We start from the raw sequence: 24,950 nt of genomic DNA, 5'->3' as shown, positions 1-24,950 counted from the left end.
ATCAGACTCTTGATACCTGGAAGATTGTTTCCTGTGGTTTTTTTCCTTTTTCAAGAGCAAAACTTCCACTTCTGTCTCCTTTGAGTCTGTTACAACTTCCTTCTCTTTGAATTGTTTCAAACATTCCCTGTGTGGAGATGACATTAGCTACTTAACAGATTCAGAATGTGTTAATTTTACTAGAGCTGAGGCTCTTGATGTGGGTTGCTCATGTTGAGTGCTGGCCAGATACCATTTGGACCCATATTTAATCAGTTGTTTGCATTTAGTATGTCAAACTCCTGGTGTATTGTTAAGTCATTGTCTCTAAGTATATGTCTGTTACTCGGGAAGAGTCCCATTTTCCAGAAGCTGTTATAGCATTTTCCATTGTTACTGTTCGCGAGTAGGCTGTCCAAATAACTTCATAACAGAAAGGGAGGTAACTACTTCACCTGGATTATTTGCCACCTGGATTCTATTTCTTGGGGACTATGCATTTGAAATGGTCCCATGAAGTCCATGCAAGTGACTGCATTTTATGCATGGAATGTAGTGATAAATCGATGATGTTGATGCATTTTTCTATTGTTATGTCTGTCACACAAATGTCACATATGCCCACCAACTTTTAGCACAACAGGATTATCACCTGATGACATCACAAAGCTTACAAAATTGTCAAACTGCTTAGTAGAACTATGAGGCTACAATAAGACAAAACATTGTGCATTTTTCCATCTGGTGTTTATAATTTCATACATGCAGAATTCTATTTTCCTTCAAAATTTGGGAGAAATGAACCATAATTTCCACTGGAGAAATGATATTCTACACTTGTCCTGTCGATTGGATGGTCTTGCCGTTCTGTACCTGGTTATCTTTTTCAGATCATTATACATGCCCAACAGGATTTTAGTAATTATTGTGTGACGGAATTTAAATGTCTTATACAGACTCATTACACTGAATATTTGGACATATTTTTCTCAGCATATTTGTAATATTACTTAGAGATCAAAATTTATTAGCTCTTCATTCCCCCCCCCCCCCCCCCCCTTCCCGCATCTGCTTTCTCGGTTTGTCTGCTACTCCTGTAAATAATTTTATGCGTACAGACAAAACATTCTCTTTGGAAACATAATTTGGCTGACTGTTTTTTAAATTGCCAGTGATAGCGAATTCTAGTGCTACTGAATGAAAGGGCAAAAGTATTGCTCTTCAGCTTGGTGCTTGCATTTGAGTGCATAAGTTTTAAAAAGTATATTGTTACCAATTTCAGTCATGCCAAAGAAGTGAATAATTATTCAGTTTGTTACTCTCTCCTAGATTTAAAATATGAGCTTCGTAAAAGACAAAATTTCGTTAGACGTCTGAATAATCTAAACTCGCTCACTTTTCATCATAATAATAATCTCCTGCTCTTATAAAACAAATGCCCTTAAAATAATCTCAATGAATTTTGTTTCAAATTAAACAAAGGAAAGTCTAGGTTGGAATATCGACAATATTGTGAAACGGCTTAATTGCTACTCATCATGAAGATGATGTGTTGACTTGCAGACAGCATAATGAGAGCTTTCTGCACCTGTCTTCTTTTCTGCAGAAGACTTTGGCCAAAAGCTCAATGTGTAACAGTCTCTTCATTGGGGCCTGTCTACAACTCAGTGTGTCATGTTTACTATGAGTAGCAATCTGTCCTTTTCATAATAATTTCTTTTTTAATCTTGTGATACAGTCTTTATCTTTTCCTACAGTAGCTCTCTTAAAGGCCACAGATTACATGCAACAGTGTTGTACTCATCAAGACGAGACAGAAGCTACTACAGAAAGGCTGTTGGCGCCCGCCATGACAGGGACATAAAAAAAAGATTGGCCATATGGCAGAACTGAACTCAAATTCAACAAGTGGTAACCAGGCACCCAGACCATTAGCTGTTGCATAGCACACCAACACCCCTTTCAGACCACATGTAATGCTGCTGGTCAAATCACTACATGTTTTGCAATCACTGATGACATCCTATATTTCCATGTATAATGTTTAATTGGTATTGATTTACTAATTTTGTATATAGTATGTCTCACTGGGATGATAATATATTGTTATAACCCAATATAGGCAAAAGTTTTGTCGCAGTGTGTGTCGAGAATGCCCGATGTGGGACAACAATAATATTTGACTGTATGCTACTGTGCATTATTAAGACCGAATGGAGCATTTCCCCTATCAACCTGCGGAACACATATCCTTATATCTCTTTGTAAGGCTAGAAGCCCTCTCTGTTCTGCTGATGTTAACATTCTGTGAAATGGCTACGTCACCTATTCCAGTCCACTAATGATATACCCAGTGTGTAGTGTATGTGGTATACTAGAAATAGCCAAGAAGAAGCATAAATGATAGATTAGATATTTTCATTACTGTTATAGATTCTTTAAAATATTTATTGTAACAGTCTCAGTTGTAATTAGTCATTCTTGAGAACTAGTTTCAGTCACATTTAATGATCATCTTCAGATCTAAAAATAAAACAAAACATTAATGAAAACCTTTTTAAATAGGTAATATAGATTTAAAATATTTAACATTCTTAATATTGCATTTGAATAAATAGATAATGTATACCAACAATATTAAAATTTAAAATTCTTAGAATCATTTTACAAATTAGTGTAGAGGAATACCTACTCCAGCAGCATAGAAGTAAAGTTGTTTAATTTGTACTCTCGTTCCCATTATCAGTTTCCCTGTTGTCAACAAACTCAAAGAAATTCTTATAATACAATTCAGTAGGTCTACAAAAAATGCAAAGTGTGAAGTACAGTACCTTTCTCTAGAATCAGAAATTTAAAGTGCAAATCATTTTTGAACACTCTATCACAAATGTGACTAATTATGAAGATGATGATTGAAGTGAAATAGTACTCGGCTACCAGTTAGCTTACAAGACGGACAGACTAACTTTCCATGACATCAGACATCACATTATTCTAAGTTAACGAGGAAACATAAACAAGAACTGCAGTGAATGTACCATTTCAAATGGTAATTAGGTAGACACTGTATTTGCATATAAAGTCAAATAATACCACAAAGCTCATATTATTACGCTGATTTTTTAAGTAGATGGCTCTGAATTAAAAGCACTTTCTTGTGTGTAGCTTTAGTGAAAAGTGTAACTCTTGTAATCTGTGTCTTACGTAACATCAGTCTTTCTTGATTTCATTAAGGTTTAATTTTTTTCAGATGCTAATTATTGGACTTCTGAGCAGTGCAATATCACAGTTTAAAACATATAGATGCCCAAAAATGAGAAGACAACTGGGTGAGTAAATGAAGATATTACCTGTGTAAAAAATGTGTGTGAAGTTCGAAACTTATTTCTGGTATTTGCAGTGGTCCAGATGGCTGATGAATACTACAGTTCACAAGATTATGGAAAGGCTCTGACGTAAGTCAACTTAGTAATAATTACTTAATTGTATATTACATTTAACTTTTCATGCATTTTTTCGTTTCATGATGCTAAATTGTTTGTTTACTCAGCATATTATAAATTTCATTATGCTTCTAGTAAACTGTGTTTCTATCATGACAACAACAAAACCAACTTTTTTTGGGGGGGTGGAGGGGGTGGCAGGGGGGGGGGGGGGGGAAGGGGAGGATGCCTACACTTTGCTTTGTATTGTAAGCTTCTCATGATTTACTGTAACCTCTTTTCTCTGAAACAGTTTGTAAAGCTGATAAATTGTCTCTTGAACTTCCTGTACTTACAGTGTACGATCTTCAAAATTAATTATGTTGACTACAGTTGCAGGTTCGAATCCTGCCTCGGGCATGGATGTGTGTGATGTCCTTAGATTAGTTGGATTTAAGTAGTTCTAAGTGTAGGGGACTGATGACCTCAGATGTTAACTCCTGTAGTGTTCAGAGCCATTAATTATGTTGTCATTGATCACTCACAAATCAACTTTTCAGAGTAACAACATTGTAGGAAAAGATAGATTGCTACTTACCTTAAAGATAACTCGCTACATTGCAGACAGGCACAATTATGACAATTACACATAAGCTTTCAGCATTCTGGCCTGAGCTAGAGGCCAAAAGCGTGTAAGTGTCTTTTAATCATGCTTGTCTTCAACTTAGTGTGTTATCTTTACAGTAAGTAGCGATCTATCTTTTCCTGCATTGTTGATACTCCTGTGAGGAGTACCATTGTTTTTAATTTAAAAAAATTAAGCTTGAGATATTCCTCTTGTTTGAGTACAGATGCATATAATTTTTTTTCTTTGTTGTAAAATATAGAATCTGGTGTTTTTTTTATTGCTTTAGTTTGACCCTCCCTGCAACACCCATCACCCTAGTTACCTGTGGTGGCCATTTTCTTAGTACTTCACCTTTCTTAATTATTTCACATGTAACATACAATATCACATAAACTTTGCAGCAAGAATCTATTATATTAGTGGTTTCTGAACATTCACATTTATTTGAATAATTGTCCTGTTCTCATTTTCCATCCTTCTATAACAATGCAAGCCATGCATCATCCCCACAGCTACTTCTTTTCATCTTCACTATAATGATGGCATTTTTCTGATTCTCCCACTTCATGTAGATTAAATTTTGCTCAGCAGTGCTACTTCTCTTGATTCCTGTTCCATACTGTAAGGAGTTCTACGATCAATAGTGAAATGACATAGTTGGTTTCACACCTATGTGTCGCTGGTTCTTCGAAAAATTTGGAGATGAGCATGCCTTTACCTGCTGTGCTACACCAGTTCCATATCTTGTTCAACAATGCCAAAGAGCTGCCACTTATGCACCTTTATGTGAGGCGAGAGAACGGCTGCTCAAGTTTTGCGTGATATGGTCACCTGTAGGCAAGTTACAACCAAATATATAAAAAGTAAGCAGATGTTGATAAAATAAGAATTTTCAGTCAAATGTTAGGCAACAGTGAGTAGCTGCAGCAGACAAGAAAGACAAATCCACCAAGCTGGAAATAATAAGTTTCAAGCGAAACAATTTGAGCAAGACTCAGTATCAGGTTTGGGCCTAAAATTGCAATTGCATACTTTTGTCAGCCACAAGACTCGTCACATGATGTAACTAAAAACTTTAGTGGAAAATTCAGTTTACTTGTAAATAAGGCTACCAATCATACGATAATCATCAGTTGAGACTGTAATAATCCAACTATCTATTGGGTTAATTACTGTTTAGTTAGTGCTGGACATTACAAGATGTCCTGTGGAATATTACTAAATGCCTTCTTCGAAAACAACCTAGAATGGACAGTTCAGATCCCCACTTGTGATGAAATATATTAGATCTAATGGCAACAAATAGATGTGAACTAAGTGAGTATGTACACATTGAAAATGGTATCAGTGATCATCTGGCAGTTGAAGCAACAATGATCACCAAAGTATAAAGGGCACCTAAAATTGGTAGAGAGATTTATATATTGCATTGATTGACTGTTCCATGGGTTCTTGGTAGAACATGTTATACATTAAGAAACACTGGTGTAATTTCCTATCGTATGAATTATTTGCTACATGAACCAGTTTTTGGCAGTTATGCCAACATCAAGTATGAAGATAAATATATGGTGCAAAGAAATTTTGTTAGATCAAAGATTTTTAAATTAGTGCAAGCACAGAGTACCTCCATTTCCAGAGATGAAAAATGTTAGTGTTAGAACTAGGGATAAAACAAGCGGTATTATTTCAGTGTAAATGCGATGTAATTGTGTGTGTGTGTGTGTGTGTGTGTGTGTGTGTGTGTGTGTGTGTTTTCCCAGACTAGATAAAGAAGCAATAGTGTCAACTCAATTAGGAACTTGAAACATTTATCTTGGCAGAGGAGCATGTAGAGGAACTACTGCTAAAGTTGTAGAGAATTGTTGACCATGTGTTAGATGTAAATGTAACCCGTAGAACAATATGTGTTGAGAGGAACATTTGTGGTATACAGTCAGTGTGAAGACAGTTCTGAAGAAACAGGGATTACTGCATAATAAGGAAAATAAAGCACGTGGCTATAGATAGATAGGTGCTGAATGAAACAAATTTGGCTGTCAAGAGAGCAATGCATGAAGCATTCAGCAACAGCATGATATTGTCAAATAATATTTTACAAAACTGAAAGAAATTCTGCCTGTGTGTAAAGGCTGTTAGTGACACCAAAGTTAGTGCCTAGTCACTTATGGATGAGACTAGAACTGAAATTGAGATTAGCAAATCAAAAGCAGAATTGCATAACTCGATTTTCAAATGTTCCTTTATGAAGGAAAAGCCAGGAATATTGCCCCAATTTAATCTGTCTGTCAACTTTAATCCATCACAGGTACCTCGAACAGGAACCTATGTCGAGTAGTTGGAAGAAGGTGCAGGTTACACCTGTCTACAAGAAGGTTAGTAGTAGTGATCCAGAGAGCTACCATTTGGTATCCTTGACAATGATTTTTTTGTAGAATCTTAAAACGTATTCTGAGTTCAAATGTAATAAGGTATCTTGAACAGAATGATCTCCTCCATGTCAACCATCATGAATTCCAAAAACATTGATCGTGTGACACCTGACTCGCACTTCTCTCACATGACATCCTGAAAAGCCTTAAATTGAGGCAGTCAAGTAGATGCAAGTACTTCATGAGTTCCAAGAAGCATTTGATAATCTTAAGGAGTATGAGCAAAATTTGTGACTGCTAGATGTAGTGATTAATTAGTTTATTTACAGAGGGTGTGCATAATTATACATGGAATAAAATGAGCAAATCAGTATCATCATTATTAGTCAGTAGCATTCACTGGTGGGCTATATGTTTTTGAACAATTATGAGGGCTGTTCTGAACTGTGGTAGTGTGGTGGTTTTGTTTGGAAAAGCAGTACAACAGTGGCAATTGTCAGTGTGCAATTGGTGCTATGAGCTGATATCCTTTCAAAGCAACCTTTTTCATTAAAAACTGAGGAACTATGATTTTCAGAAAGAAGAGAGAGACATTTTTGTTTTAGGAAAAATTGTCACGTTTGCATTTTCATTCTATTTGTGGTTTCCTTTCAAATTTTAGTGTGACACTCTTTCAACTTCCATATGTTTCTCTCATCAGCGAACTGTTTTGATAGTACTGTTTTTCTTGGCATGAAATTATTATCTACTGCTCCTCTTGTTTTCCCCAGTTGCCAACATATTCTACATCAGTTACATATTATTGGTCAGATATTTGCAGAAATTCATTTGCACTGTTTTTAGGCACAACTATTAACTCTCCTTGCTGTTCTGTCCTATGCAAGTTTCATCTGTGCCTAACTATTGCAGTCTAAATCCTTGTGAGCATATGCATTGCATTCCAGTCTTGGTCTGCAGCTACAGTTTTTAGCCCCCCCCCCCCCCCACACACACACACACATAAAATACACACACTCTCTCTCACTCACTCCTCTTCATTACCAAATCAATAGTTCAAGCTATCCATAGAAGTTTGACTTTTTAGTGTATTTTATGAGGTGACAAAAAATGCTCTTTGTTGTCAACACAGTTTGAATTACATGTGTATTGAATTTAATGATAAATTGCCTGACTACAAAATTATCTTAGTATTCATTCCCAAGACACTGATATAAAATTCAGTTTCCTGTATGAAATATAATATGCTCTCTACTTTCATGTGAACTCCCTCTGTAGGCATTAAATGAGATTGATTTGTGTGACTGATATCCTCTGTTTTTTGCTTAATTTGATGATACAGTATAAATAAAACGTGAAAGTGAGTGAACCACGTGGCACTGTTTTATCAGATGTCACAAATATGGTACATATATGCTGCAAACTTAAATCTAGCTCTATGAATTTCTCTGAGTAGTTCAGCAGTATTGTATAAATAGACTTGAACTTTAAGTGTATTTAAAATGTAACAGTGCTGTATCACAAGATTTAATTCTGTTAACAGCTTACTCTCACACATGCTATGGGATTATCGGAGTGAGAAATGGTGGCTTTTGCTCACAAACATTCTTACTCGTGCACTGAATTGTGCCTATCTTTCGGCTAATGTTCAGGACTATATCACACTTTCCCTTGAAGCACTGGCTGCTACAACTCAGCTTCCCTTACCAGAAAAAATAAGGATACACAACAATCTAGAAAAGCTTCTGAAGGTTTGTATCAAACCATAGACTTGTTACTGCAGTGTAATGATCAGTAAATCTGTTTTCAGTTTCACAGGCTATTTACTGTTTGTTTTCTTTTAGAAGTTACCTCCTGATCCTGAGCCTAACGTAACACCTGAAGAAGGGCTTCGAGCAAAAGATCTCTGGAGCAAAGCATCCAGAGCAGAACTTCTTACCGTCACTGTAGAAATGAACAGTATTACATCCTGCATTGAAAGCAGAGCACGCTTCACAAAATCCAAGTATCAAGCTGATGAAAATGTTGTTATTGAAGTATTTATCAGGTGCCAAAAATTTCGTACTTTAATTTATAAACAGTATGATGTCACAGCCTGTAGTCTGAACTTTGACTTGTTTTTACCTGATTGAAAATAAATATCTAATTTGGTGAGAAAATTTGCCATATTAATAAATACATTTATTTTCATTTAATCATTGAAGATAATGGAAGTAATAGTCAGATTATTTCTGGAGTCTTACTTTGCTTGATAGAGATGTGCTATTTTGCTTTTGTGTGTGCAGTTTCTTATTTTTATACTAATTGAAGTCTTTATTCTTAAAAAATTTACAACACATCTGATGTGAAGAAGTTGGATAGTGTTTCCAGGTTAAAAAATTATTGCATCATAGAAAATTTGATTTTGAGAATAACGTCATCTTCATTTATGAAAATGTTTGTGTATATTGTTCAGCACAAACCAGTAACCAAACAGGTTTTTGCAAAACGCCTTGAGGTATTTTGTAATTTAATGTTGTATTATATTTTTTTGCTGTTTGTGAACTGTGCCACTTTTAAAAAGGTCCAAGAGGCACCAGTGCTAGTAATAATATGAAATGTGACTGCAGCAGAGATATGGCAAATGACCAGTATACCCTTAGGTACTAGGGAAATACATCATACGTCCACATAGCAGAAATTAATGAGTAAGTTATAAGAGAGATGCACCAGAATATCTGCTTATAATAACTAATCTTGATTCACTTAAGTTATCAAAACAGTGACAGTTGTAAGACAGTTCACCAATGACATAATATGGACGTCATATCATTCTAGGTGTGAGTATAATATAGAAACTTTAATATAAATGACATTCGCATTCACACACAAACTGTATTTACAGGTACTTGACAATGGCATAAATGCTGAAATGATCTGTTATGAATAAAGATTAAACAATGAAAACTCCAGGTAGCAATATCAGCATTGTAAGAAAAGACAGATTGCTACTTACCGTAAAGAAGACACATCAAGTAGCAGAAAGGACAATTAAAAGGCACTGACACAACTTTCGGCCACAGCCTACGTCAGTAAAACACACACCACACACACACACACACACACACACACACACACACACACACACACACACAAAAAGCGAGCACAAAACACACACACAACACACACACACACACACACACACACACACACACACACACACACACACACGACCACTAACTCCAGCATCTTGGGCCAGAATGCAACATCACATGGGATGCAAGCAGCAAATTGGAAGGGGTAGGAAAGGGTAAGGGATGGTAGTGGGGAGAAAGACGAAAGCTGTCTGGTGGGGTGTGCAGGGACTAGACTGCCAACACTCACGACATCAGGAGGTTGTGGAGCAGGGAAGTGGGGAAAAAAGGAGCAAGAAAGGAGAGGAGTGGGGAAAGACGGAAGTGTTGGCAGAGGGCTGCAAATAAACATGGTCAGAGATGAGAATGGGGAGAAGATGATAGGACAGAGGGAATGGAAACTGTTGGGTGGAGGATGTGCGGACAGTATGTTATCATAGTTTGAGGCCTCAACCTACACTCCACTAGACAGTATTCATCTCTCTCTTCCCACCCGTACACTACTATCCCTTCCCCATCTACTCCAGTTTGCCGCTTGCATCCCACAAGATGTTGCGTTCCGGGCCAAGATGCTGGAGTTGTCAGTCGTTTGTGCATGAGGTGTGCTTGCTTTGTGTGTGTGTGTGTGTGTGTGTGTGTGTGTGTGTGTGTGTGTGTGTGTGTGTGTGTGTGTGTGTCTTAATTGTGCCTGCCCGCAGCTTGACATGTCTTCTTTATGGTAAGTAGCAATCTGTCTTTTCCTGCATTGTTGATGAGTAAAGAGTGGTTGTTATAAGCGGCTATTCTGATGAATCTTTCTAATAATCGTGTCATTATGTGATATTTATTGTGCTGCTGGCTATAAAAAAGAAAAAAAGAGAAGTGTTAGGGAAGTTGGATGGATAATGAGAGCTGTTGAATTGATTTTGACCCATATTGATATCACACTAGGCTATGAGTTGAGATTTGTTTGCACTCAAGTCTACGCAGATAATAACTAAAAAAGGATGTGTGATATGAGGGATATACTTAGTGAAGGTATTCTTCAAAACAAATCTGCATGTCATGGAATTGAAGGTAATAGAATGTAAGATGGGTGACAATCGTTAAAATGAAACTGCCACAAATTTTTTTATGGGCTTAATGTGGACAGAAGTGTGGAGCACTGCCTCTTTCCCTCCTCTCAGTTAGGTGAACAGGAACCCCAAGGATAGAAACTTTTATGCTCAGAGACCAAAAATTTCCCTCTGTAGAACTAAACATGGATTCTGCAAGCAGCGGACACATGAAGTTTTGTCTGCTCTGTTTGTCCGTGAGGTGCAGAAGGCAGCAGATAGCGGCCTTCAGGTGGATAGCACGTTCCTTGACTTTTAGAAGGCACTCAGCACAGATCTGTAGTGCCACCTAGTGAACACAAGAAAAGTTTACATACTTTGTGAGGGAATTTAAGACTTCATAACAAAGGCATTTAGTACATTGTTCGCAATATGCAGAAATCTCTTTGCATGAGAGTTTATTTGGGTGTACCCCTTGTGTGTAATCATTATTCTTCATGTTTTTTTTTTACCTGATAGATAAGACTGAGGACTCTGGTAGGCTAATTAGCTGTGACCCTTTTGTATACACTGTACAAGGAAGTTGCGATGTCAGAAAATTGTTGCCAATTACTGAGGACTACTAATGAATTGACACTTATATAATGACAAGCTGTTTACCCTCAACGTAAGCAAAGGTAACATTGTGCTTAAGCAGCTAGAAGAACTGTTATTTTTTTCACACAATTGGCAATGAGTCACTTGAAGAAGCTATAATTGTAAGATCTCAAGAGGATAAGCATCTGAAGCAATTTGAATATGAAAGTTTACACCGAAGTAGTTCCAGAAAGGTCAGAAGCCAGATGGAAAGGAAGTGGAAGGATACTATAGAAATGTAATTTATCTATGAAGAATGAAACTGACCAAATCATTCTTAATTATTTTGTCACAGACACCCTTGCCAAATAAAGATAGTAGAGAAAAGTATGGAAATACTTGTATGTGTTTTGCCACATGTTTGTTTTATTCAGCATGTGAACATCTGCAAGAAAGGCTTTGCATATCACTTGAAGGCTTACTACTACAATTTTCTGGATGCTTATTTGAAGAAAGCGAAGCAAGATATTTGCTCCTACATACATTTGATCGTATGGGCATGTGCTAAAACCAAAGAAATTTGAACGTTTACAGAGGCTTACCAACAGTTGTTTATCCCGCTCATCATTTGATGGTGCAGAAGTGGAAGGTGGGATTAATTATAATGAGAAACAATTGTATTCTGTGCTAAATACCTCAAATGGCTTTTGGAGAATAAATGGAGTTATAGGTGTAGAGTAGGATGTAGTCAAAGAATGTAAATTTAATGTCAGTGAAGGGATTAAATTGTTACAGAATGTTAACATTTAAAAGTGTACAAGGTCCAAAGAGTCATGATTTTGAACCATATCATATCTTGATAATTCTGAGACTTTATAAAGCTAATTAAAAAAAAGAGCATAAGCTGTAGACATTCCTATTCCCATGGTTGTATGTTTTAATCTGCTAATATAGAATTATAAGGGACTAGAATGGGAGGCCAGAAATAACCTTCAGGATCAAAATTCCAAAGCTGCCTTTAAAAGAAGAAAAAAAATATTCTCTGCTTTCACAACTGCTAATTCCTTCCTCAGGGAGGAAAGGGGGAAAGGTTTGGGAAGGTTGAGGCAGCATGGCAGGTCACTGAGACCCACATACTGTAAGAACTGAGACCATTTGCAGTTTTTTGAGTAAATTGTAATCTTACAATTTTCAAAAAGAATTCTCTTATTTAATCTGTTTATATGTTTGACCTTAAAGATGAGATGAAATTTAGCAGGTGTATTATGAGGTGAGAATCAGGTCATTGGGAAAGGAAATGTTCAATAATAGACAAGCCATATAGCAGAGGGAAATTTCTGCAAAGATGCTGTAAAAGTCCTAAGTTCTGCCTACAGCTGCAAACTTCATTCAGATTCATTTACTTTTGGCCAGTTTTGAGGGTAGTATCATTGTGAAGCAACTTAAAACAAACCATAAGCACAGTGTGAATGGGAAATATGCTGAAGTGAATGGATCATCAGGTCCGTGGTTAATTGATGACATACTTTCAGCACTCTGCATAGCACATGGTTGCAATGTGAAAAATATTAAGATATATGACTGACAATGTGTCATATGTCTTCATATAACAGGGTCTTCATATAACAGGGTCTTCATATAACAGGGTATGTTTTTAACATACCACAGTGACGTAGGGGAAGTTGAGGCAGGAAATTTGATACAGTACACTTTAATCCAACAGCTTAAAATTGGCCTGCAGAAGTCACATAAGCTACAGCGCATGTGTGCTGCATGAGATTTTCGGTATCCTCTCACTCTGTTATGCCACCAGCTTAGTCAGCTATTTTATTAACATTATTAAATTACACTTCTCTGTGAGGGCAAGGAAAGGAAAAAGACACATGTAAACATGAACATAAACAGTCACAACTACAAGAATCTTCTTTTTTTATAAAGTTACCAGTTTTGGTCTGTTTTAGACCATCTTTAGACCTCACGCAATGATTGTAGACAGTGGCTGTAAATGGAGCGGGTGTTATGACTCCACGAACGCCAACTGGACGCTTGAATAGTTAGCTTTCGTGGAGTCATAGCACCTGTTCCGTTCACAGACACCGTCTACCATCATGGTGTGAGGTGTGAAGATGGTCTAAAACAGTCTGAAACCGGTAATCTCATAAAAAAAGAAGTTTCTTGCAGTTGCAACTGTTTATGTTCATTCTCAACTAATAAAAAAGCAACTGTTCTACAGGAGAAACGTTTTCAAAAATTACACATGTAAACATTATGCAAAAACTAATTAAATTTACAAATAAATTTAAGCTTAACCCATACAAGCCTACTAGTTCCATTGTGAGAAGGTCAGACGAAAGATTTAGTTAATAATTTTATGGTACTAAAATTTACAACATTTTGCACCTATTTTTACATTTTGTAAATAAAAGAACAGAAGGTTTTTAATATTCAAGGATGAGTTTGGCCAAAATCTTGTATGATGCATATTCGCTGTAGCTGAGGTGGTTTTAATATGCCGGTTCGAACCTGTTTTCCAGCTTGATAGGCCACAAGGTCCTGTATCAATTAGTTCATGATGACTTCACCTACACCACAGGGTACTTTGTAAACAGTTATTGTTTACATCCTATATAGCATCATGTATTTTGAATACAACTGAGTACAAAGCGTGTGCCAATAAAAAATGATCAACGTAAACTGCCATATAAATGTTGTTATCAATCATACACAAAAATGTCGTATACAATAATGGCTATTAGAAAGTCTGTGATGGAATGTAAGTACTGGAAAGAGTAAGGGTAACAATTCATCAAATAGCTGCAGTGAGTAGTTGTGACAGTCACGTAAACAAGACTGAAACTATTGCTAAGCTGGTTGCAGGAACACAGACACAAACATAAACTTGCACTGGTTTATTGGCCCAGCTGACTACATTATGTCAGAACTCAACCACATTAGGGTGTGTGTTTATTGAGCAGAGTGGGAGAGGTGAGAAACTTCCAAGCTATTGAATGATGTTATTCAGCATTGACTCTAATCAGACCTTAAAAGATTATAAAGCTGACTTGGTAATGAATGAAATTCACATACACCATATTGCCAGAATCATTATGTCAAAACCATTCATTCCATGATAATTATGAGAGGCATCAAAGATGAAAACAATAAACTACTATAAGGTGTCAGCAAAGAAAAAACATAGTTGACATCTTTGAAGTGTTGGGTATTCTACCTGATATCACTGCCATTCTTGTGCGATATTTTGATAACATAACTAATTATCTTCATCAGGTGCTACCTGAGACAACTACTCAAGTGGAACAGATCCAGCATTTATAACTGCAGTCTCCCTCTCTACAGTCAGTTCCAGTGGAAACAAACTTAGGTACTCCATCTTTGGCCTGGTGCCCTTGGTGCTCTGTCTGGGGTTTGTTTCCCATGTCCACACATTCAGTTCTTGTTTTTGTGGAGTGCTTCTGCTGACTCCATCACCTATTCAGCAATTCCAGCACAGGATCCCAGGCTCTACTGAGTCATGTTTCATGAGGTTTTCCTTCACCTTTATCTCTGTCAACTCTCTTATGACACTGTCCCAGTGTCTGGAAGTCTGTGCCAGAACTCTTGTTTTATCATGATTCATGGAATGAGTGAATACCAGTCTGTGCTCCAGTCTGTGCATGGCAGTGGCTGATATAGTTGCCTCTCTTAGTTGTGTGTGCCTCTAATGTTCTTTGCATCTCATGTCCACTGCCCTGGTTGCTTGGCCAATCTAAGACTTGCCACATTGGCAAGGTATATGATAAACTCCTAGTTGTCTAGTCCCACGCCATATTTCACAGTCCCCAAAAATTCCCTAATCTTGCTAGTCAGTCACAATACACACTTGATGTTTAGCATCCTGAGGATCCTGCTGATTCTGACGGAAATAGGTCCTGCATAGGGTAGATATGCCACAGTATTTGCATTATCTCAATCTTCTTTTGGGTCATTGAAGTGCCTCCTGAATCTCTTTGGCTGTGTCTACATTCTTGTAGAATGCTAACTGTAGATGCTCTGTTTCTGCTACTAAACTATCTGGGTCTGACAAGGTGTGTGCCCTGCGGACCATTCTCTCCAGAACTCCAATTCTGTGAGTTGGATGATGACAGCTACTGGTTTGCAAATATAAATCAGTGTGTATGGGTTTGCGGTACATGCTGTGGCCAAACTACCCATCTGTTCTCCTTTTGATGAGAATGTTTAGAAACAACAGCAGGCCACCTTTTTCCAGTTCCATGGTGAACTTGGTGTTGAAGAAACTCATTAAGCCTCTCTCTACCATGTGGCCTGATGAAAAATGTATAATCCACATACATGAAGAAATGTGAGTTTTTATCTAGACATTAATGCTTCCTCCTCAGATCTCTCCACAAATATATTGGCAACCGTTGGAGACAGAGGGCTGCTCATATCTACATCTTCTCTCTGCTCTTAAAATTGGCTCCCATACAGAAAATAGGTAGAGGTCAATATATTCCTAAACAGGTCCAACATCTTCAGTGTGGAATTCAATTGATTGGAGTAGATTTTTCTTCAGTGATGAGTTCCTCGAATTGAGCCCCGATGATGAGCAAAGAAATGTCTGGAGACATATGGCCCGACAACCAGGAGTGATTATTTGGGTTGCCATTTCTTTTCATAGGAAAACCCTTTGGTTGTTATCTGTGGCACACTTACAGCCCAGCAGTATGTCATGATATTCTATGCTCCATTTTGTTGCCCATGATATTCTATGCTCCATTTTGTTGCCCTTCATGGCAAGCCATCCTGGGCTTATATTTCAGCAAGATAATGCCTGTCCCCCCCCCCCCCCCCCCCCCCATGAACCATGGACCTTGCCGTTGGTGGGGAGGCTTGCGTGCCTCAGCAATACAGATAGCCGTACCGTAGGTGCAACCACAACGGAGGGGTATCTGTTGAGAGGCCAGACAAACGTGTGGTTCCTGAAGAGGGGCAGCAGCCTTTTCAGTAGTTGGAAGGGCAACTGTCTGGATGATTGACTGATCTGGCCTTGTAACAATAACCAAAACGGCCTTGCTGTGCTGGTACTGCGAACGGCCGAAAGCAAGGGGAAACTACAGCCGTAATTTTTCCCGAGGGCATGCAGCTTTACTGTATGATTAAATGATGATGGCGTCCTCTTGGGTAAAATATTCCGGAGGTAAAATAGTCCCCCATTCGGATCTCCGGGCGGGGATTACTCAAGAGGATGTCGTTATCAGGAGAAAGAAAACTGGCGTTCTACGGATCGGAGCGTGGAATGTCAGATCCCTTAATCGGGCAAGTAGGTTAGAAAATTTAAAAAGGGAAATGGATAGGTTGAAGTTAGATATAGTGGGAATTAGTGAAGTTCGGTGGCAGGAGGAACAAGACTTCTGGTCAGGTGACTACAGGGTTATAAACACAAAATCAAATAGGGGTTATGCAGGAGTAGGTTTAATAATGAATAGGAAAATAGGAATGCGGGTAAGCTACTACAAACCACATAGTGAACGCATTATTGTGGCCAAGATAGATACGAAGCCCACACCTACTACAGTAGTACAAGTTTATATGCCAACTAGCTCTGCAGATGACGAAGAAATTGAAGAAATGTATGATGAAATTCAGATTGTGAAGGGAGACGAAAATTTAATAGTCATGGGTGACTGGAATTTGAGTGTAGGAAAAGGGAGAGAAGGAATATGGATTGGTGCTAAGAAATGAAAGAGGAAGCCGCCTTGTAGAATTTTGCACAGAGCACAACATAATCATAACTAACACTTGGTTTAAGAATCATGAAAGAAGGTTGTATACATGGAAGAACCCTGGAGATACTAAAAGGTATCAGATAGATTATATAATGGTAAGACAGAGATTTAGGAACCAGGTTTTAAATTGTAAGACATTTCCAGGGGCAGCTGTGGACTCTGACCACAATCTATTGGTTATGACCTGTAGATTAAAACTGAAGAAAATGCAAAAAGGTGGGAATTTAAGGAGATGGGACCTGGATAAACTGAAAGAACCAGAGGTTGTACAGAGTTTCAGAGAGAGCATAAGGGAACAATTGACAGGAATGGGGGAAAGAAATACAGTAGAAGAAGAATGGGTAGCTTTGAGGGATGAAGTAGCGAAGGCAGCAGAGGATCAAGTAGGTAAAAAGATGAGGGCTAGTAGAAATCCATGGGTAACAGAAGAAATATTGAATTTAATTGATGAAAGGAGGAAATATAAAGATGCAGTAAATGAAGCAGGCAGAAAGGAATACAAACGTCTCAAAAATGAGATCGACAGGAAGTGCAAAATGGCTAAGCAGGGATGGCTAGAGGACAAATGTAAGGATGTAGAGGCTTGTCTCACTAGGGGTAAGATAGATACTGCCTACAGGAAAATTAGAGAGACCTTTGGAGAGAAGAGAACGACTTGTATGAATATCAAGAGCTCAGATGGAAACCCAGTTCTAAGCAAAGAAGGGAAAGCAGAAAGGTGGAAGGAGTATATAGAGGGTCTATACAAGGGCGATGTACTTGAGGACAATATTATGGAAATGGAAGAGGATGTAGATGAAGATGAAATGGGAGATATGATACTGCGTGAAGAGTTTGACAGAGCACTGAAAGACCTGAGTCGAAACAAGGCCCCTGGAGTAGACAACATTCCATTGGAACTACTGACGGCCTTGGGAGAGCCAGTCCTGACAACTACCTGAGACAACTACTCAAGTGGAACAGATCCAGCATTTATAACTGCAGTCTCCCTCTCTACAGTCAGTTCCAGTGGAAACAAACTTAGGTACTCCATCTTTGGCCTGGTGCCCTTGGTGCTCTGTCTGGGGTTTGTTTCCCATGTCCACACATTCAGTTCTTGTTTTTGTGGAGTGCTTCTGCTGACTCCATCACCTATTCAGCAATTCCAGCACAGGATCCCAGGCTCTACTGAGTCATGTTTCATGAGGTTTTCCTTCACCTTTATCTCTGTCAACTCTCTTATGACACTGTCCCAGTGTCTGGAAGTCTGTGCCAGAACTCTTGTTTTATCATGATTCATGGAATGAGTGAATACCAGTCTGTGCTCCAGTCTGTGCATGGCAGTGGCTGATATAGTTGCCTCTCTTAGTTGTGTGTGCCTCTAATGTTCTTTGCATCTCATGTCCACTGCCCTGGTTGCTTGGCCAATGTAAGACTTGCCACATTGGCAAGGTATATGATAAACACCTAGTTGTCTAGTCCCATGCCACATTTCACAGTCCTCAAAAATTCCCTAATCTTGCTAGTCAGTCACAATACACACTTGATGTTTAGCATCCTGAGGATCCTGCTGATTCTGACAGAAATAGGTCCTGCATAGGGTAGATATGCCACAGTATTTGCATTATCTCAATCTTCTTTTGGGTCATTGAAGTGCCTCCTGAATCTCTTTGGCTGTGTCTACATTCTTGTAGAATGCTAACTGTAGATGCTCTGTTTCTGCTACTAAACTATCTGGGTCTGACAAGGTGTGTGCCCTGCGGACCATTCTCTCCAGAACTCCAATTCTGTGAGTTGGATGATGACAGCTACTGGTTTGCAAATATAAATCAGTGTGTATGGGTTTGCGGTACATGCTGTGGCCAAACTACCCATCTGTTCTCCTTTTGATGAGAATGTTTAGAAACAACAGCAGGCCACCTTTTTCCAGTTCCATGGTGAACTTGGTGTTGAAGAAACTCATTAAGCCTCTCTCTACCATGTGGCCTGATGAAAAATGTATAATCCACATACATGAAGAAATGTGAGTTTTTATCTAGACATTAATGCTTCCTCCTCAGATCTCTCCACAAATATATTGGCAACCGTTGGAGACAGAGGGCTGCTCATATCTACATCTTCTCTCTGCTCTTAAAATTGGCTCCCATACAGAAAATAGGTAGAGGTCAATATATTCCTAAACAGGTCCTACATCTTCAGTGTGGAATTCAATTGATTGGAGTAGATTTTTCTTCAGTGATGAGTTCTTCGAATTGAGCCCCGATGATGAGCAAAGAAATGTCTGGAGACATATGGCCCGACAACCAGGAGTGATTATTTGGGTTGCCATTTCTTTTCATAGGAAATCTTTTTTGTTGTTACCTGTGGCACACTTACAGCCCAGCAGTATGTCATGATATTCTATGCTCCATTTTGTTGCCCATGATATTCTATGCTCCATTTTGTTGCCCTTCATGGCAAGCCATCCTGGGCTTATATTTCAGCAAGATAATGCCTGTCCCCCCCCCCCCCCCCCCCATGAACCATGGACCTTGCCGTTGGTGGGGAGGCTTGCGTGCCTCAGCAATACAGATAGCCGTACCGTAGGTGCAACCACAACGGAGGGGTATCTGTTGAGAGGCCAGACAAACGTGTGGTTCCTGAAGAGGGGCAGCAGCCTTTTCAGTAGTTGGAAGGGCAACTGTCTGGATGATTGACTGATCTGGCCTTGTAACAATAACCAAAACGGCCTTGCTGTGCTGGTACTGCGAACGGCCGAAAGCAAGGGGAAACTACAGCCGTAATTTTTCCCGAGGGCATGCAGCTTTACTGTATGATTAAATGATGATGGCGTCCTCTTGGGTAAAATATTCCGGAGGTAAAATAATCCCCCATTCGGATCTCCGGGCGGGGACTACTCAAGAGGATGTCGTTATCAGGAGAAAGGAAACTGGTGTTCTACGGATCGGAGCGTGGAATGTCAGATCCCTTAATCGGGCAAGTAGGTTAGAAAATTTAAAAAGGGAAATGGATAGGTTGAAGTTAGATATAGTGGGAATTAGTGAAGTTCGGTGGCAGGAGGAACAAGACTTCTGGTCAGGTGACTACAGGGTTATAAACACAAAATCAAATAGGGGTTATGCAGGAGTAGGTTTAATAATGAATAGGAAAATAGGAATGCGGGTAAGCTACTACAAACCACATAGTGAACGCATTATTGTGGCCAAGATAGATACGAAGCCCACACCTACTACAGTAGTACAAGTTTATATGCCAACTAGCTCTGCAGATGACGAAGAAATTGAAGAAATGTATGATGAAATTCAGATTGTGAAGGGAGACGAAAATTTAATAGTCATGGGTGACTGGAATTTGAGTGTAGGAAAAGGGAGAGAAGGAATATGGATTGGTGCTAAGAAATGAAAGAGGAAGCCGCCTTGTAGAATTTTGCACAGAGCACAACATAATCATAACTAACACTTGGTTTAAGAATCATGAAAGAAGGTTGTATACATGGAAGAACCCTGGAGATACTAAAAGGTATCAGATAGATTATATAATGGTAAGACAGAGATTTAGGAACCAGGTTTTAAATTGTAAGACATTTCCAGGGGCAGCTGTGGACTCTGACCACAATCTATTGGTTATGACCTGTAGATTAAAACTGAAGAAAATGCAAAAAGGTGGGAATTTAAGGAGATGGGACCTGGATAAACTGAAAGAACCAGAGGTTGTACAGAGTTTCAGAGAGAGCATAAGGGAACAATTGACAGGAATGGGGGAAAGAAATACAGTAGAAGAAGAATGGGTAGCTTTGAGGGATGAAGTAGCGAAGGCAGCAGAGGATCAAGTAGGTAAAAAGATGAGGGCTAGTAGAAATCCATGGGTAACAGAAGAAATATTGAATTTAATTGATGAAAGGAGGAAATATAAAGATGCAGTAAATGAAGCAGGCAGAAAGGAATACAAACGTCTCAAAAATGAGATCGACAGGAAGTGCAAAATGGCTAAGCAGGGATGGCTAGAGGACAAATGTAAGGATGTAGAGGCTTGTCTCACTAGGGGTAAGATAGATACTGCCTACAGGAAAATTAGAGAGACCTTTGGAGAGAAGAGAACGACTTGTATGAATATCAAGAGCTCAGATGGAAACCCAGTTCTAAGCAAAGAAGGGAAAGCAGAAAGGTGGAAGGAGTATATAGAGGGTCTATACAAGGGCGATGTACTTGAGGACAATATTATGGAAATGGAAGAGGATGTAGATGAAGATGAAATGGGAGATATGATACTGCGTGAAGAGTTTGACAGAGCACTGAAAGACCTGAGTCGAAATAAGGCCCCTGGAGTAGACAACATTCCATTGGAACTACTGACGGCCTTGGGAGAGCCAGTCCTGACAACTACCTGAGACAACTACTCAAGTGGAACAGATCCAGCATTTATAACTGCAGTCTCCCTCTCTACAGTCAGTTCCAGTGGAAACAAACTTAGGTACTCCATCTTTGGCCTGGTGCCCTTGGTGCTCTGTCTGGGGTTTGTTTCCCATGTCCACACATTCAGTTCTTGTTTTTGTGGAGTGCTTCTGCTGACTCCATCACCTATTCAGCAATTCCAGCACAGGATCCCAGGCTCTACTGAGTCATGTTTCATGAGGTTTTCCTTCACCTTTATCTCTGTCAACTCTCTTATGACACTGTCCCAGTGTCTGGAAGTCTGTGCCAGAACTCTTGTTTTATCATGATTCATGGAATGAGTGAATACCAGTCTGTGCTCCAGTCTGTGCATGGCAGTGGCTGATATAGTTGCCTCTCTTAGTTGTGTGTGCCTCTAATGTTCTTTGCATCTCATGTCCACTGCCCTGGTTGCTTGGCCAATGTAAGACTTGCCACATTGGCAAGGTATATGATAAACTCCTAGTTGTCTGGTCCCATGCCATATTTCACAGTCCCCAAAAATTCCCTAATCTTGCTAGTCAGTCACAATACACACTTGATGTTTAGCATCCTGAGGATCCTGCTGATTCTGACGGAAATAGGTCCTGCATAGGGTAGATATGCCACAGTATTTGCATTATCTCAATCTTCTTTTGGGTCATTGAAGTGCCTCCTGAATCTCTTTGGCTGTGTCTACATTCTTGTAGAATGCTAACTGTAGATGCTCTGTTTCTGCTACTAAACTATCTGGGTCTGACAAGGTGTGTGCCCTGCGGACCATTCTCTCCAGAACTCCAATTCTGTGAGTTGGATGATGACAGCTACTGGTTTGCAAATATAAATCAGTGTGTATGGGTTTGCGGTACATGCTGTGGCCAAACTACCCATCTGTTCTCCTTTTGATGAGGATGTTTGGAAACAACAGCAGGCCACCTTTTTCCAGTTCCATGGTGAACTTGGTGTTGAAGAAACTCATTAAGCCTCTCTCTACCATGTGGCCTGATGAAAAATGTATAATCCACATACATGAAGAAATGTGAGTTTTTATCTAGACATTAATGCTTCCTCCTCAGATCTCTCCACAAATATATTGGCAACCGTTGGAGACAGAGGGCTGCTCATATCTACATCTTCTCTCTGCTCTTAAAATTGGCTCCCATACAGAAAATAGGTAGAGGTCAATATATTCCTAAACAGGTCCAACATCTTCAGTGTGGAATTCAATTGATTGGAGTAGATTTTTCTTCAGTGATGAGTTCTTCGAATTGAGCCCCGATGATGAGCAAAGAAATGTCTGGAGACATATGGCCCGACAACCAGGAGTGATTATTTGGGTTGCCATTTCTTTTCATAGGAAATCTTTTTTGTTGTTACCTGTGGCACACTTACAGCCCAGCAGTATGTCATGATATTCTATGCTCCATTTTGTTGCCCATGATATTCTATGCTCCATTTTGTTGCCCTTCATGGCAAGCCATCCTGGGCTTATATTTCAGCAAGATAATGCCTGTCCCCCCCCCCCCCCCCCCCCCCCCATGAACCATGGACCTTGCCGTTGGTGGGGAGGCTTGCGTGCCTCAGCAATACAGATAGCCGTACCGTAGGTGCAACCACAACGGAGGGGTATCTGTTGAGAGGCCAGACAAACGTGTGGTTCCTGAAGAGGGGCAGCAGCCTTTTCAGTAGTTGGAAGGGCAACTGTCTGGATGATTGACTGATCTGGCCTTGTAACAATAACCAAAACGGCCTTGCTGTGCTGGTACTGCGAACGGCCGAAAGCAAGGGGAAACTACAGCCGTAATTTTTCCCGAGGGCATGCAGCTTTACTGTATGATTAAATGATGATGGCGTCCTCTTGGGTAAAATATTCCGGAGGTAAAATAGTCCCCCATTCGGATCTCTGGGCGGGGATTACTCAAGAGGATGTCGTTATCAGGAGAAAGAAAACTGGCGTTCTACGGATCGGAGCGTGGAATGTCAGATCCCTTAATCGGGCAAGTAGGTTAGAAAATTTAAAAAGGGAAATGGATAGGTTGAAGTTAGATATAGTGGGAATTAGTGAAGTTCGGTGGCAGGAGGAACAAGACTTCTGGTCAGGTGACTACAGGGTTATAAACACAAAATCAAATAGGGGTTATGCAGGAGTAGGTTTAATAATGAATAGGAAAATAGGAATGCGGGTAAGCTACTACAAACCACATAGTGAACGCATTATTGTGGCCAAGATAGATACGAAGCCCACACCTACTACAGTAGTACAAGTTTATATGCCAACTAGCTCTGCAGATGACGAAGAAATTGAAGAAATGTATGATGAAATTCAGATTGTGAAGGGAGACGAAAATTTAATAGTCATGGGTGACTGGAATTTGAGTGTAGGAAAAGGGAGAGAAGGAATATGGATTGGTGCTAAGAAATGAAAGAGGAAGCCGCCTTGTAGAATTTTGCACAGAGCACAACATAATCATAACTAACACTTGGTTTAAGAATCATGAAAGAAGGTTGTATACATGGAAGAACCCTGGAGATACTAAAAGGTATCAGATAGATTATATAATGGTAAGACAGAGATTTAGGTACCAGGTTTTAAATTGTAAGACATTTCCAGGGGCAGCTGTGGACTCTGACCACAATCTATTGGTTATGACCTGTAGATTAAAACTGAAGAAAATGCAAAAAGGTGGGAATTTAAGGAGATGGGACCTGGATAAACTGAAAGAACCAGAGGTTGTACAGAGTTTCAGAGAGAGCATAAGGGAACAATTGACAGGAATGGGGGAAAGAAATACAGTAGAAGAAGAATGGGTAGCTTTGAGGGATGAAGTAGCGAAGGCAGCAGAGGATCAAGTAGGTAAAAAGATGAGGGCTAGTAGAAATCCATGGGTAACAGAAGAAATATTGAATTTAATTGATGAAAGGAGGAAATATAAAGATGCAGTAAATGAAGCAGGCAGAAAGGAATACAAACGTCTCAAAAATGAGATCGACAGGAAGTGCAAAATGGCTAAGCAGGGATGGCTAGAGGACAAATGTAAGGATGTAGAGGCTTGTCTCACTAGGGGTAAGATAGATACTGCCTACAGGAAAATTAGAGAGACCTTTGGAGAGAAGAGAACGACTTGTATGAATATCAAGAGCTCAGATGGAAACCCAGTTCTAAGCAAAGAAGGGAAAGCAGAAAGGTGGAAGGAGTATATAGAGGGTCTATACAAGGGCGATGTACTTGAGGACAATATTATGGAAATGGAAGAGGATGTAGATGAAGATGAAATGGGAGATATGATACTGCGTGAAGAGTTTGACAGAGCACTGAAAGACCTGAGTCGAAACAAGGCCCCTGGAGTAGACAACATTCCATTGGAACTACTGACGGCCTTGGGAGAGCTAGTCCTGACAAAACTCTACCATCTGGTGAGCAAGATGTATGAAACAGGCGATATACCCTCAGACTTCAAGAAGAATATAATAATTCCAATCCCAAAGAAAGCAGGTGTTGACAGATGTGAAAATTACCGAACTATCAGTTTAATAAGTCACAGCTGCAAAATACTAACACGAATTCTTTACAGACGAATGGAAAAACTAGTAGAAGCCCACCTCGGGGAAGATCAGTTTGAATTCCATAGAAACACTGGAACACGTGAGGCAATAC

At 39.4% G+C, this 24,950-nt stretch overlaps 1 protein-coding gene across 2 annotated transcripts in view; it reads left to right on the top strand.

Annotated features, from left to right (window-relative positions):
• Nucleotides 1–24,950, top strand: part of LOC126416289 (trafficking protein particle complex subunit 11) — a 128,693-nt gene that overhangs the window by 43,708 nt on the left and 60,035 nt on the right. For both annotated transcript variants that reach the window (XM_050083943.1, XM_050083952.1), the window contains exons 9-12: nt 3,230–3,308; nt 3,380–3,434; nt 7,942–8,149; nt 8,243–8,445. In XM_050083943.1, the coding sequence (XP_049939900.1) occupies nt 3,230–3,308; nt 3,380–3,434; nt 7,942–8,149; nt 8,243–8,445 (545 nt within the window). The remainder of the gene's footprint in view (nt 1–3,229; nt 3,309–3,379; nt 3,435–7,941; nt 8,150–8,242; nt 8,446–24,950) is intronic.

Source organism: Schistocerca serialis, chromosome 1 (genome assembly GCF_023864345.2).
Source record: "Schistocerca serialis cubense isolate TAMUIC-IGC-003099 chromosome 1, iqSchSeri2.2, whole genome shotgun sequence".
In the NCBI taxonomy this organism is placed as follows: domain Eukaryota; kingdom Metazoa; phylum Arthropoda; class Insecta; order Orthoptera; family Acrididae; genus Schistocerca; species Schistocerca serialis.
The sequence above is the reverse complement of the archived record's forward strand: the minus strand, read 5'-3'. Positions and strand labels throughout refer to the sequence as shown.